This window comes from Pyrgilauda ruficollis, unplaced genomic scaffold, assembly GCF_017590135.1.
Source record: "Pyrgilauda ruficollis isolate IOZ18807 unplaced genomic scaffold, ASM1759013v1 scaffold146, whole genome shotgun sequence".
NCBI lineage: Eukaryota > Metazoa > Chordata > Aves > Passeriformes > Passeridae > Pyrgilauda > Pyrgilauda ruficollis.
Genome location: NW_024513210.1, coordinates 497215 through 512928, shown reverse-complemented (window position 1 = coordinate 512928; position 15714 = coordinate 497215). Strand labels below are relative to the sequence as shown.

General features: G+C 46.9%; 1 protein-coding gene across 4 annotated transcripts in view; it reads left to right on the top strand.

Moving 5' to 3' along the window:
* TCAF2 (TRPM8 channel associated factor 2) overlaps nt 1–15714 on the top strand; it is a 29237-nt gene that overhangs the window by 3633 nt on the left and 9890 nt on the right. For 2 of the 4 annotated variants that reach the window (XM_041460616.1, XM_041460614.1), the window contains exons 2-6: nt 6279–6912; nt 9351–10321; nt 12218–12312; nt 13258–13471; nt 14852–15091. In XM_041460616.1, the coding sequence (XP_041316550.1) occupies nt 6279–6912; nt 9351–10321; nt 12218–12312; nt 13258–13471; nt 14852–15091 (2154 nt within the window). Of the gene's footprint in view, nt 1–2050; nt 2298–5350; nt 5471–6278; nt 6913–9350; nt 10322–12217; nt 12313–13257; nt 13472–14851; nt 15092–15714 lie in introns of all 4 variants that reach the window. The other 2 variants (XM_041460617.1, XM_041460618.1) reach the window with 2 other exon arrangements.

Here is a 15714-nt window from a genome sequence, read left to right as displayed (position 1 = left end):
GGGCAACAGTGATAATTTGTGCACCCATGTTATTTGAAGTAAGGCTTTAAAACATTGATTGGCTGTAACAAAGGGTTAAGTAAACTTGTTCTTTTTTTTTTTTTTTTTTTTTTTTTTTAATTTGGCATATATTTCTTCTGAGGGATTGTTTGGTTACTGTCGAAATCTCAAGGAAACCCCAGATACTCATCTGTTGGTGTGTCACACTTATACTGAGCTGGAAAAGAATGTGACATAATAGATCAGGGACAGCTTTAATTATTTCTGCTTGCTGCATTATAAAAAATAATGATGATAAGGAGGAAGCAATGCCCAGTTTATGGAATTGCACATTTTTTTGTTGCAATAAGCAGTGCTGCCATTGAAGTCCGCAATAGAGCACAAACCTTCATCAGTCTGACCCTACACTTGTATTTTGTGTGACATGTCAGTGACAGATTATTAAGCTGCCTGTCACCTGAGTTGTGCCCTGCCTGTTCTTCAGTCTCAGCTTCACTGAGCTGTCCCAGTATCCCTGCTTTTCCTTGCCCCCAACAGGATACAGCAAATCAAGTTCCGTGCCATCCTTTGGGTTTGGGAGGGATAAAGTTGTTGTTTTTCCATATTCATGACGGCGTCACTGCGCACTGCAGTGGATTGGCACGGCCCGCACACAGAGACCATCAGACCTCTCTGTTTTCTGCTCCTTTTCAACCTAAAGCAGTGGTGTTCACTCATCCCCTGCTTCAAAACCGAGCAGCATTTACAGGGGAGTGAGCTGAGCTGTTACACAGCAGGCATGCAGATGAGACTCAACCCTTCCAGCGCCAGACTGGGAAAGGGCTGGAAAAGGGCTCTGTGGCTGCATTTCCCAGGGATTTCTGCACTGCTCAGCTCCCTGTTCACCAACAGATGTCAACGCTTTTCTAAAATTACAGACTGTAGGACTTAAAATTAGACAAGGTCTCATTTTTTAAAAATTGTTCTCTAGTAAGGTTATGATTTCTTCGGTGATTCTGTACCTTGATTTCTATTATTTGGTGATTTCATATGCTGTCCTTTTTAGATCCCAGGTAAAGATTTTCAAAAAGACTAAATAGCACTTGTTTGTATAGGCATCTCTTCTGATTCAGTGTATCCCTGTCTTTACCAATTATAGCTCATTAGCTAACTTTCAACACATAGAAATTTAGTAGAATTAATTATAATTAAGATGTTATTTACTTTTCCAAATGCAAAATTAACTTAAACATACCTGATCATGTTACATCAGTTGCTTTCATTTTGTTCTTTCCTTGCCTTGAAAGCAATTAAGGTTACTGGACAAATGTATGTTTATATACTCAGATTTTCTATTTCTTTGCATCTCATTAGCCAGTGAGTGTACCCTCACATGTGCATGGTAACACCACCAGAAAGGATGGGCAATTCATGTTGTTTTTTCCTTAAATCACTGCAACATTTTACTAGGCTTGGAAATGGTAATGTTTTATAATCTATTGCTCTGAAGTGCCACATGAAAATAATGCCAATAACTCATGGTAATTGCCTAATTGATTCTGCTGCACTTTTACTAAAAAAAAATATAATTTTTAGGCTTTATCAATTTTCAGTATCTTTCTTAATAACTCTTAAGACTGGCATTGTTAAAAATAAATAAATACCTGCAGTAGCTTCCTTTGGTAATTGCTATCTTGATCTAATTTTAGAGTTCTCATTATTTTGCAACCTAATCTACTTTTTGTTTGGCTCTCCTTCCTTTAGACATATTTAACTTTGTTTTTTCTACTTTTATTATGTAACTCTGGAAAGGTTTTCTTAATGTATTTTTTTTCCTAATTTTGTGTTCCCCAAGCAAGCTTTCTTGCTTGACTTCCTCCCACTTCCCCATCCCTTTTCTCTGTGTCAGAAGAAGGTCAGATTGGATGTTTGGACTGTTGCACTGTCTCACTACTGTGACCATAAAAAATTTCTTCCTTGTAGCCAAATCTATGAAATACAAATCTACCCTCTTTCAGTTTAAAACCTTGTTGCTGATGGACAGTGAAAATAAGTATTTTTGTCTCTTCAGCAAATGCCGAACATCATCATTCCTCTCCTTGCTCAATTTGTTGCTAAGTTGGGAAGAAGCAAGAGTCCACCAATTCCTTACTGCTTACAGACTTTGCAGCACTGCTGATTCTTAGTTACTGTGCAGACGGCTAGATTGCAAATCTGAAAGAGAGGAAGGACTGGAAAACCCATGGGCCCACCCTAATGAGGAAGAACAGCCAAATCCCTAGAAGTGGTGTGTCTCAGGCTGCCTGTGTTGTTAACAGGTGAGACATCTCAGTGCCTGTCTTGCCTCTTTTGTCCTATACTTCACAGATACTGCGCAATCCCATAATTTTTACTCATGGAAGTCCTTCCATATTTTGTGGGAACCTTGAAGACTCGTCTGAAAGTCACTGACCACTTAACACACAACATCTATTCCCATATTCACCCTCAGAACTCACCCAGGTCCTCTGTCTCACAGGTACTCTTCCTGAGTGGACCAGAGGGTATTCCTTCCTTTGAATCATATCTCTTTTGCCTGTGTGTGATGGCTTTTGGACAGCAGATGATGAAATCTTAAGTTTGCATTTAATGAAACCCCATTACCTTCTCATCACATTTTTGTCCCTTTTCCACAGACAGAAGAAAGACGGATAGATTTAGTCACCTGGCAGGGTTTATAAATGTTTGCTCCAATACCTACTCTCACAGTAGTCTCAGCTCTGCGGGGAGTAGGAACTCTCTGGAGGTGAGAGGTGGAAGGTTTGGGATGGAAGACAAGGAATTCAGAATCTTGGTCTTGAGACACTGACATGGAGAATTTTTGCTTCCCTGTTAAGAGGGGAGGCAGCTAGGAGCCAAGGTCTTCCTTCTGTATGGGCCCAGGTCTAGTGGTTGTTTCCTCCTAACTGATGTGAGAGACAGCCAGCTCAGTCTTCTGCAGCTTCCTTCAGTTCTTGTTAGACATGTATGTTCTCTGTTCCTGCTGAATTTTCTCCCTTCTCTCTCTAGATAGAGGAGATCATCTCTAGTTGTGTCTGCTCAGGGTCTAGTATGTGCACTTCTCCTCTCCACTCTGAAATGCTTCATGCAATTTAAATGGAAAAAATTTGATTGCATAGGAATTGGGATTCTGTTGTATGGTCACAATTGCTTTCAGTCAAAAGAGTTAACATCCTTTCCAAAACAGCCACTCCTTGTTCTGGATAAATGCCAGGGAGCAGGAGTGTTCCTAGGTTGAGAGCTTAGGATGTTAGCTTTCAGATCCTGTGATAAGAAAGGTGGGGGCTAAGAAGTTTGCTGATCTTACATCAAACCTAGTCCTGTGGTTTGTCCCCATGTAAAGTAACTGAGGGACAATCCCAAGCACAAATACAGCCTGGGTGGAGAATTAATTGAGAGCAGCCCTGCCAAGGAGGACTTGAGGGTGTTGGTTTGACCAGAAGTCCAACATGACCTGGCAATGTACATTGGCAGCCTAGAAAACCAGCCGTGCCCTGGGCTGCATCCAAAGCAGCATGAACAGCAGGGCAAGGGAGGGGATTCCTCTGCTCTTGTGAGACCCTGCCTGGGATGATGCATCCAGCTCTGGGGTTCCTAGTAGAAGGAAAACACAGACCTCTTGGAACAAGTCCAGAGGAGGCCACCAATGTTCTACCGGAAGTTGCAGCGACGCCATGACAGGCAGTGACGTCGGCCATGTTCCACAGGCCCCATTCCCGCCCACTTCCGGCTCCACTTCCTGTTTCCACCAGAAGTTCCGGTGACGCCATGACAGGCAGTGATGGTGGCCATGTTGCTCAGGCCCCTCCCACCTACTTCCGGCTCCACTTCCTGTTTCTACCGGAAGTTCCGGTGACTCCATCACAGGAAGTGATGGCGGCCATGTTCCACAGGCCCCTCCCACCTACTTCCGGTTCACTTCCTTGTTCTACCGGAAGTTGCAGCGACGCCACGACAGGCAGTGACGTCGGCCATGTTGCCCAGGCCCCTCCCACCCAGTTCCGGCGACACCACCACAGGCAGTGATGGCAGCCATGTTCCCCAGGCCCCTCCCACCTACTTCCGGTTCACTTCCTGTTTCTAACGGAAGTTCCAGTGACGCCATCAGAGGAAGTGACACCAGCCATGTTGCCCAGGCCCCTCCCACCCAGTTCCGGCGACACCACCACAGGCAGTGATGGCAGCCATGTTCCCCAGGCCCCTCCCACCTGGAATTGGAGTTGTTCAGACTGGAGAAGACTCCAGGAGCACCTTAGAGCCCCTTCCAGTGCCTAAAGGGGGCTACAAGAGAGCTGGAGAGGGAGACATTTTGCAAAGGCATGTAGTGACAGGACAAGGGGGAATAGCTTGAAAGAGGGCAGGTTTAGATTAGATGTTAGGAAGAAATTCTCTGCTGAGGATGGTAAGACACTGGCACAGGTTGCCCAGAGAAGCTGTGGATGCCTCATCCCTGGAAGAGTTCAAGGCCAGGTTGAATGGGGCTTTGAGCATCTGGTCTAGTGGAAGGTGTCTCTGCCCATGGCAAAAGGTTTGAAACTATATGTTCTTTTAAGTCCCTTTCCAACCCAAACCATTCAGTAGTTGTGATTCTATAGTATAGCTTAATATGAGTTGCTGAAACTATCCACCTGCTTTTCCTCTCCCTTGCACCATGGTCAGTGTGTCAGCATAGGTACATTAGTGTCAAATCCACAGAAACCACCAAAAAAAACCTTCAGTATTTTCCAAGGCTGTGTTACTGCTTTGCCGCATGATTCGTAGTAAAACACCCTAAAGCACTTAAGACCTTGTATTTGCCTTTACATGTAGGGCTTCTTCAAACTCAGTGACACAAAACTGGGGCTCAGACTAAGCCAGCAATCAAGCACTTGGTTACTGGGCATTGTAGTTTTTATCCCATGTTAATCAGCAGCTTTGACCCATGAATCATATGCAATAGAATAGTGGACTCCCCTGATAGTTTTGGAGAAAAACAGCACTTCCAGGCATGACCAGAGAGGATAAGCAACACTGTCATTCTACATCACGTTGCTGTTTCTAAGGACCCTGGGGCTTGTGACAAATCCAGATTGAGGATGCAGCTTCTCCAGGACTTGCCATTTTCCTGTGTTTGGCTGACAAGGGTTTGCTTTCAGGGTAGGCAGATGTGAAGTGTGTGTGAAGCCTGGTGTTGGCACGGGATGCTGCCAGGGAAAGGTCCACGCCCCTACAGAGCAGCTCCTTCCCTTGCCGTAGGTGTTGTGCTCAAAGTCGCTCTCCTGAATCCTGAATGACACAAACTGGGTGGGACTGGGTCAGAGCCTCATACCTCACAGCCTTCCTGTTTGCACAGCCGCAGCTGCCCCAGATCAGCAGAAGACAACTTCAGGAGAAAGCTGAGCCAGACTTTCAAACCGAGGGAGCCTTAACAGAGCAGTGTCACTCACAGACCTCAAAGGGCTTGGCAATCGAGGTCAGTACACTCTCCTTACTTCACAGGTGGGAAAACAGATGAAACAAAGCTATGGGAAAGAGAAATTATTTTATTGAGATTTAAAACAGTTTGGATCAGGGAACTGGGTCATTAATCTCCTGTGCCCAGACGTGCTCTCATGGGTACTGTGTGCTTTAAACTCACAGTTATTGCAGGGAAGCTGGTCATCTCTATCATTTTTCCTTACTTTCCTCTCCCTCACAGCACCTCCTAATACTAAGCACAGGCTTATAGTGCCTAAATGGAGGTAGAAAAGTACAACATGTTGCAGCAACAGCATGTAGCTCTGTACCTAGCCAATTAGGAGCTAAAATGTGAGCCACATGTTTGAATTATATTGTGCATTGTGTTGATACAGTCTTTTCATTTTCTGGCTGTTCCTGTGTAAACCACCTCTACCATACAAGTTCCTAGTAGACTTCCTGGAGCCTCTGGCACTCTCCCTCTTCAAATAAATTGTTAATGGGACAGTGAATACCTTTATTTTCCCATTTTCCTCCCTGGTGCATAGCAGAATTTGTTGAAACAGTTGTTTTGTCCCCATAATCATGGTATACTTGTCACTTCTATTTAAATGTGTAAATAGTATGATAACAAAGCTAAAACAAGCAAACAAACAGACAAAACTACAAACAAACCAAATCCCCAAAAAAGTTGTATCCACAAATCTGACTCCTCTTTGTTTGGAGTTCCTACTAGCCAACAAAAAATTTGCTCCATGGGGTTGTTACAGCTGTTCCTTATTGTTGAACTTCAGTGTAATGGAGGTTGTTCTTCTCTCCACCAGATAGGAGTGTTCTGGAGATGAAACCCTGTGCCACCTACGAGCAGTTAGTGGATGGTGTCGGGCCATGGGACTTCACTGGAGGTTTTGTTCCCTGTGAGCTGCTCCTTGTGGGAGAGGACGCCTACCCTGTGCTCCTGAGCGCTAAGAAGCAGGTCCTGATTGCGGTGTCACAGTACGGGAAGGGCCGGATGGTGGTCGTTTCCCATGAAGGAATCCTGAAGAGCCCCAAGTTCTCCCAGTTCCTCAGAAATGCCGTGGGGTGGCTCAAGCCTTGCCCTGAGGCCCTGGTTGGGGTTCATCCTCGGTTGGATTCCCTGTGCCAGGTGCTGCTCCAGGCTGGCACCCGAGTGCAGGTGGGGGCAGAGCCCGTCCCGTCCCTGGGGGTGTTCTGTATGGACGCCTATGACAGCTCCCAGGCCAAAGGCATCGTGGACTTCGTCAAAGGGGGTGGAGGGCTGCTTGTTGGAGGCCAAGCCTGGTACTGGGCCAGTCAACATGGCAAGGAGAAGGTGCTGTTCGAATTCCCTGGGAACCAGGTGACCAGCGTGGCTGGCGTGTACTTCACAGGAAACGCCGTGGAAAAAGGCGTCTTCAAAGTCGCCAAGAAGATTCCCAAGATCCCATTAGTTGTCCCGTGAGTACCTGAGTTGCCCTCTCTTTAAACCACCAGTTAGGTTATGTGGGTGAGTTGTTTGTAGAAGATTTGGGAGGTGGGAGGTGAGGGTGAAGATGAATGCTGGTTCTTTAATAACCAGCATGGAATTGTTGCCTTCCACTTTAAAGGGGACTTTACCATTCTTTACAATTGGAAAGAATGCTATCTTCAAGTGCTTCCAGGGCAGCAGGACCAGGCCCAGGGAATCCATGCTCAGAGAAGGAAATGAGAGGAGCCATCTTTTAGAGCAGCCTGCCTGATCAAAGTGTACTTGAGTGAAATGCAGCAAAACAGAGACAGGAGGAACTCTTCGTCCTCTCCCCACACATCCCTACATTCAGGGCAACTTTCCCACAGCTGTAAACCAGGTTGGAGATAAAGCAGAAGGACAGCTCACTGGGCCAGGCTCTGGCTGACATCTGCTAAACCTGTTTAGCCTGTTCCTTGCAGGAATTTGCTTCTGCAGGTAAGCCCCTGGAGCTGGCCAGAGCTGAGGCTGGGTGCCGCCTCCCTTCTCAGCTTCTGAAACAGGCTGTGGGCAAGAAATCTCAGTTTGCTTGGGATTCCAGCCTGGCTCTTTGGGTTCTGGATTGTCAGGTGTAAAACTCAGGGCTGTTATGACTCATATTGCACAACTGACCAGGCATTGGAGACCTGGATGGTGCCCTGCTCTCTTCCTCCCCTTGCCAGTGACTATGCCAGGCTCTTTCTCCTGCCATTTTCTGCTAAGTTACATAAGGCACAGCAGGTTTTCCAAGAAGCATTGGTGCTGCTGCACTTCCTCTGTGTGGCAGCTTCATTTTACTGCAGCGACAGCCACAGCAATTACAGTAAAACTCCCAGCAAGTCTTTTCTTCACAGCCCTTTCCTTGTGGATGTGGAGTGCTAAATTTCTAATATTTTCAAACAATTAATGGAATTTGATACTTTCTGTTGTTTTCTGGTAAAGGTAGTAGAGAGCTCTTCTGTTTAATTCAGTGAAATGCTTAGGGCACAGCTAACAAATCAGGTTGCTTAATTAAAATTTGCTGGTTGCTTCTTGTTACCACCTGCACTGCACAAGCATGTTCCCACTGCTTCATGCACAGGGCATGGAAGAGGGAAAGAGGTGGGGAATTCAGAAGAGAAAAAATACATTGCAATTAGCGAGACTTCAGATGGTAACTAAGGGTAAATTACACCTTGTTTAGGTTGTTTTTGTGGGGGTTTTGTTTGAATCCAGAGCCACAGAGAAATTTACATCTCCAATTTCTGTGTACATCTGAGTCTTCTTGCCAGATTTGTGTGCAGAGAATCAGGCTTCAGTCTGAGACAGGAGCTGTGCCATATGCCTGGACACATGCTCTGTGTGACAAAGGGTCTCAGTAAAGTAATAACCAAAGAAGAGCTGCAGATTTAATTCCTGTCCTACAGGCATGAAGAAAGGCAGCATAATTTATTCTCACTGAGTTGGAAGCAATGGCCACATAACAACAGATCCTTCGCAGGTGTTGGGGGAAAACTGTTTGGCAGGACCAGGGGAAAGTGTACACAAAGCAAACAAGAGTAATTCAGCATGTCTTTCTCCACAGTGACACACAGGAGTTATATGAAAATAGCAGAGATAAGAGAGCCTTGCACAGACTAATCTCTTTTTATTGTGGAGACCGGCAATGTGAGGTAATGTGAGGTGTATGTGTTAAGGCTCTAATTCAACTTCCAGTCACTCATGATTTGTCTAGCTGTGTGTCTGCCTGTCTGTGTAGCCCATCTGTCCTAACACTCCTTTCTTCAGTTCTCAACAGTGGCAGAGCTTGGGAAAAGGCACAGAAATCTTTTGGGCTTGCTTAGTTCATAAAGGCTAGGGTGGGGCAAATAGAGAAAGTTTCTCTTAAAGCAGATACTCCAATTCCCACATTATGTGCAGTTTAAATCTGCAGTTTTAAAAACGATGAAGGGTCTGATTTTTTAGCTTCTGCAGTGTATTTAGATTTTCAAGTGGCTCTTCAAAGACGGAGGTCTAGAAGCTTCCTTTTGACCTATTTATTCCAATTTTTAAATGAGGACTGAGATTCCTACAGATTTGCTTGGCAGTAACAACTGAGGCTTTAAAAGGAGAAAAATGAGGCATTGATGGATTTTATTTTTTTTTTAAATGGAAGAACTGACAGCATGATGTCCTGGGATGAAGGAACAAGAAGAGGCAAGGATGGCCACTGAGAATAGCTCAGCTGGTTAGAACATGGTGCTACTAATAGTGTCAAGGAGGTGGGTTTGTTCCCTATATGGACCACTCACTTAAGAGTTGGACTCAGTGATCCTTCCAACTCAGAATATTCTGTGAAATCAAGAACTCCTTAAGTTTCAGCTGTGGCACCAGTCATTTTGTGCCAAGGATTTTGGGCTGGGGACTAACCTGGACTCTCTTGGTTGTGCAGGCACCAGGCCAACCTGAGCCTCGACGCCGAGTTCCTCCTGCGCGGTGTGTCGGAGCTGGATTTGGTGACGGGGGGCATACCCTCCACCTTGCTGGTGCACGGAGCCCTCTCCTTCCCGCTGTGCCTGGACAGCTCCCAGCGCTGCCTCTTGGCTGCCGCACGCTACGGCCGCGGCCGCGTGGTGGTGGCCACCCATGAGAGCCAACTGTCCTCCCCAAAGCTGGCCACATTCCTGCTCAATGCTGTCTCCTGGCTGGATGCTGGGAGGAAGGGGCTGGTGGGGGTGGATCCCAGCCTGAAAAAGCTGTGTAGCCTGCTGTCTCAGGCAGAGGTGAAGTCGCAGGTGTCGCAGCTGGCAGGTGACATCAGCGTGTACTGCTGCACTTCTTACGGCGCCGGAGAAGCCGAGAGGATCCACGCTTTCGTGGCAGAGGGAGGTGGCCTGCTGGTGGGGGGCCAGGCCTGGTACTGGGCTTCCCAGAACTCTGGCAAAGCCGCCGTGGCAAATTATCCTGGCAACAGGATCCTGAACCGCTTTGGGCTGAGCATCCTGGGGCAGAGCGGCCAGGCAGCCAAGTACCCGCCCGTGGGGCCCGGGGAGCACTACCACTTCCGCAGGGCGCTCCTGCTCTTCAGCACGCAGCTGCAGGGGCATCAGGAGCTCACGGAGCCCCTGAAGGGCTGGCTGCACCCCCTGGCACAGGACTGCGCTGCCTTCCTGCACATCCCAGCCCACGACTGCCCAGCGTACGCCTCGCTCCACCGCATCCTGACCAAAGTGCTCAAGAGGACCGGGATCCCGCAGGTCAGCAGGCACTGCCCAGTCAAGAGCAACTCCAAAGAGGCAGTGCTGCTCTGCATGGCCACCGAGCTGTCCCTCACCATGACAGACAGCGCGGCCCTGGTGCAGAAATCTGCTGCTGGGGGCTGTGCCTTCCCTGTCACTGTGGAAATCGATGGCACAAACCCAGGTGAGTTATCTCTCTTCCTCTCAAGGCGTCCTGTTGCTGGGATCACTGGGATGCCTGCCCTCAGTGTGCCTGTGTCTGTGTGTGCCTGAACATGGGCACAGATGTGCAATTTCACCTCGGGCTTCAGAGGAGACTGAGCTCAGTGCAGTGGCAGACAGGCTCCTTTTGTGGCCAGTCCTGATTTTAGCACCTGAAACCCCCATGGAAGTCCTGCTTCCTCCCTGTTGGTGCACAGGCACTGGTAGAAGAACCCCCAACAAATGGTACCGCAGGACACTTGCATGGCACAATGGTTTTGGCAAGAAAGTTTCTCTGAGAAACCCTGGACTCCACACTGCAGGTTGCTGTTCCCATAGTTGTGCTGATACAGCCATCTATGGAGCCATCCTACAAACAGGTGGGAGTTGGAAACAAAAAGTTTATTTGTTATGTAGGTAATTTCAGCCTGAGTTATAGCACAGTCCCACAGCTTGGTGTATCAGCACAATGGAGGGAAGATCTGGTTTTCGGGGTGAAAGAGGCTGGAAATACGGTGGGAACTTCTTGGGCTGACACCACCACTGAAGCCAAAGTATTGAGTAAATACACCATAAGTTATTTGTCTAAGCTTAGATCTTGCATCTGTATCACCTTGTTGAGATTCCTGCTCACAACTGATATGTTTAAATTCTGGGTTAAATTCCACTAGTGACTTTTGTTCCCTGGACAGATATTTTTGGTACTAGAATATGATTTAGAGGAGTTATTTTCAAATTGTTACAATGAGATAAAGGAGGCTGTTCTGGAATGGCAATGTCTGAGTGCAGTGGCTGTGCAGAGAGAAAAGTTGTAGAAAAACTTCTCACTGGTTTTAACAGTAATGAGTTAGGACAAAAGCAGAAAATACTCAGAATTTGTGTCATTTCACATAAACGAAAAAGAAAGAAAAGCTCGCAAACCCTGAGCATCATTTCAAAACTGCCTTTGGTACAAATTCAGTAAAACTGAGATGAACTGGTAACACAATGTCATATAGTCTAATTTGCATTGTTCATTGAATTAGGTTTTGCTTGACAAAACTGGTTCTGCTGTCTTGGATGACAGGAAAGGTTGTAAGTTGGGTGCTTAATGACAGTTCAGCTCTTTTTAGGTCTTCTGGTGTTTGGATTGACATATGCCTTAAGTAAACTTTATGTCAGAACTAGGGAGTGGAATCTGCCAGTACAGTAGAGATGGATCAGTTTTGCCCTGTAAATTCTGTAAATTTCAAGTGTTTAAAGATATTTTTGCTGAGGAGATTTGCATTTCCATGGGAAGACTGTCTAGAAACGTGCTGAATTGTAGTGGTACCCTTCTTACAGGTACACCTAGCACAGAATGGTCTCTTGAGGTTTTCTCATCACTTCAGTCAGCTAGAAATTAAAATTCCTGTGGGCTCCAGTTTTCTCCAGTCACTAAGGAAAAATGCAATGCCACCATCAGTCTGTTATTTGGGAAATGTTTTATGACCATTGCAACTTCAATTGTGTAATCCCACCATAGCTGGCACCTCTTACGAGGTCTTTAGGATAAGAGGGTCTAAGTGTAGGAAGTGTTGAGGTTTTGGCTTCTTTTCTTTTTCTTTTTTTTTCCCTTTTAATTTTTAGAAGGTACTACTAAGCACATTTAAGCTTGTGGTTTCCAGAAATGTAAATCTGGATGGGCTTGCTTGCTAATGGTGTGATGATTTTGTTCATTTCTTTGAAACTGTATTTCTGACAAGTTGGGTAAATGCGAGATGGTTCTGTGAGTGTAGAGCAAGGGAAAAGGAAAGGATGGAAGATTATTCTCCTGTTGCAGCTTGAAATCTCCAGGATCTGTAATGGTCGGGAGAAAGAAGTGCTTGACTGTTCAGGACTGTGTTCTGTTACATTTTAGGAAAGACAGCCTGGAGGAGCACAGGGCTCTACCTCCCCGAAGGGCACACGGCAGTGATAACGTGCCCTTGCCTGGTGGTCGGTGCTGGTCTGAAGGTAAACTCTCTCTGCTTGGCCTTGGTTTACACTGGTGTATTTGTCGGGTGAGCGCTCAAAAATAGCACTGGGAAGGGTTTTCTCCTTTATGGCTTTTTCTGCCTTTCCCGCCCTTTCCTACTGCTGCCACCCTGTGGCACTTTAAATGCTTCGTCATCATTTCTTCACCTTGTGTCCTCACGCTTTTCTTCTGCATTCCTCCCATTCTGTGTGCTGGTGGGGTAATTGAGTGTGGCTGCTGCTTGAGGGCTGTTGGGTTTTGTTCTGTTATGGTGCAGAAAAACCTGATCAAGATGATTTTCAGGTCCAGGATAAGTACTTGGGCCCTTCTATGAACCAAACTTGAGTTCATCTCTCCAGATCTCTCATAAATTCCTTTGACAGTGCTGTCGCTGCTGCTCATGTAGATGTATCCAGACGAGATAGGCACTGTTACTTGGGATCCTATTCTCTGCAAAATACAATAGAAGCAAATCCTTACCTGCTTGGATATTTTTTGCAGTGACCTCCCTGAAGCTGAAATGCAAAGTTAACTCAGGTGCTTCTGTCTGATCCTGCAGCCACGTGCTGTCTGTTTTATTATAAGAGCTCTAAGGAGGAGGCACAATAAAAGAAGCCAGTCATGACCACATCTCTCCAAATCATGTTATAGGAAGTGACTCTGATGCTGGGGAAGGGTGGAGGAATGATCAGTACAAGTGCAGTGCAGTGGAAGAAGTCACTGCAGGACTCTGACCTGCTGGTGAAGGATGCGCTTGAGCCAGGAATAGTGGGAGGAGAGCTGTAATACTGAGGTAGGACCAGGCTGGAGTCAGAAGGCTGCTTCCGTGCGCATGCTCTGCAGGGACAGCGCTGCAGTGGAGAGCTCAGCGGGTGCTGAGGTCAGTCTGCCAGGTCACACTGGCACACCTTTTGACCAGCTGTTCCTACACTTCTGCTTGCCAGGTGCAGGTTGGGTGTCACACGGATGACCTCTCTAAAGCCAAGGAGCTGAAACGGGCACCAGTGGTAATCCGCACCTGTGATGTTGCCTGCCAGAAACAATCCATTTCCTGCCTCTGGGGTGGCCTCATTTACATCGTAGTACCAGCAAAGAGTGTCCTGGGCAAAGTGCCCATCACGGTGGAAGGGGCAGTCAGAGCTCCTTTCTTCAAGCTTGGTAGGTTTGTTTACCTTGGTGGTTTTTGCCCGAGGGCTGTTCACAGATGTCATTGTCCTAGCGACTGAAAGGAAGGATGGTCCTGTGCTTAGGAAGGTCTTAGAAATGGCTTGATTTAGGTATATCCAGATTTATTTTCCTTACTATGTTGTCCTCTGGGATTCCCATCTTTCTACTCATTTTTAAGAAGGGTGGAAGGGAGGTCCCCAAGAATCACCAACCTGTCAGCCTCAGCTCTGTGCCTGGAAAGATCATGGAACAAACCCTCCTAGATGCTATGCTAAGGCACGTGGAGGACAGGGAGGTGATTTGGAACAGCCAGCACATCTTCACCAAGAGCAAGTCCAAGAAAGATGGGGACAGACCCTTTAGAAGGACCTGTTGCAGTAGGACAAGGAGCAATGGTTTTAAACTAAAAGAGGATTGATTCAGGCTATGTATAAGGAAGAAGTTTTTTACAATGAGGATGGTGGAACACTGAAATGACTTTGCTCAAAGAAGTGTTGATGGATACTTCATTCCTGGAAACATTCAGTGTCAAATGGGCAAAGCTCTGAGCAACCTGATCTAGTTGAAGATGTCCCCCCTGCTCATAGCAAGAGGGTTGAAACAGATGATCTTTAAGATCCCTTCCATCCAAACTATTCTACAATTTATGAATCTCTGCTTCTGGGTAAGTCACACTGAGCCTGCTGCGTGGCAGGGAGTAGATGAAAGAGCTTTCACAAAATGGGCGGGGTTTGTCCACAGCAACATTTCTTGGAGCTGGAGTTGTTATCTCTGATGGAAACCATTGTGTTAGGGAGAGGGAGACTGATCTCTGCACGGCAAAGCATGCTTTGTGCTCTGCCTGCGTTACTGTGCCCTCATATGGCCATCTCTAGATCCTACAAGACATCTCCACTGAATTCCCCATGTTCCCAGCAGTCTCTTCTCTTCTCTTCTCTTCTCTTCTCCTCTCCTCTTCTCTTCTCTTCCCTCCCCTCCCCTCCCCTCCTCTCGTCTCCTCTCCTCTCTCCCTGTCAAACTGAATGGAACCAGCATTGTTATGTGAAACAGCAACTCTGCTGGACAAAAAGAAATGAGACACTGGAGAAACTTGATGCTTCTTGCTCTCTGACACAAAACAGGGATCTGTTCTTGCTATGCTGCTCTGTTATATGCCAGTCCTTTTCTGTTCCCTACCTATTAAAGAGCCTGAGGAGGCTTCCCAAGAACAGATTGAGCACTGGCTGTTTAACAGCCACCACCCGCAGTCATGCAACTACCGTTTTACTGTTTTCCAAGAAATTTTCACGACCTGCTCTCTGAGCTTGACCTCTGTGAGAATGCTCAAAAGTCAGAATTGTGCTTAACTGATGTTCTGTGTTGCTGCTGTAGGGGAGACCTGTGAAAGGCAGTGGGAGGCCTGCATCCGGCACTACCCTGCTCCCTGGGCGGAGCTGGCTGTTGAGAACCTCATCCTGACGGTGCCTTCTGACAGCATCCGCCACATGGAGAACCCGCGGCCGCTGCTGACCCTGTGGGACGAGATCATGGTGGCGATAAGCAGGCTGGCAGCCGTGCCAGCAAAATTCCCAAGGCCGGAGAGGATTGTAACAGATGTCCAGATCTCATGTGGTAGGTACAATGCCATATGGCCTTCTCTGGGGCTAAGAGGCAAGTGGCCTCTAGCAGCAATGTCTGTTCCTTCAAGGTTATTTTGCTAAAACCAGACTGGGAACATATGTGAGGTGTTAAATGACTGTGACCCTTGCATAATTGTGAGCTACTCCATCAGGGTGGAAATGTGGTAAGGCAGGGCTTGAAAAACATACTGACCTTTCCAGATGCCTCCCTGCTCTCGAAACTGGTGGTGTCTCCTCAGCTGTTGGGGTGTGTTACGATGCAGAGCTGCTGACTGCAGTGGCTTTAGCTCACATGCAGTTATCCATCCTCCCTCCTGAATGCACTGCAGAGCCAGTACAGCTGGGAAGCAGTGACCTGATTTCTATTTTCTCTCTGGCTCAGCCACAGGACTGTTCTCATGTGTTCAGTGACAATTTTTAAACCTCCATGTGCCTACTTGCTGGAGGTGCGCTCCACAAAGGTTATTGTGGGCAAAGCTAAGCCCAAAAAGATGTGTGCCTGAGATGATGGCACACATCTGGAAGCAGATCCAGTATTGCTGTCAAAGCCCAGCAGTATGTATTTTTGCAGCTGATGTTCCCCCACTCCAGCTTTTCCAGTTATGAACTGAGTGC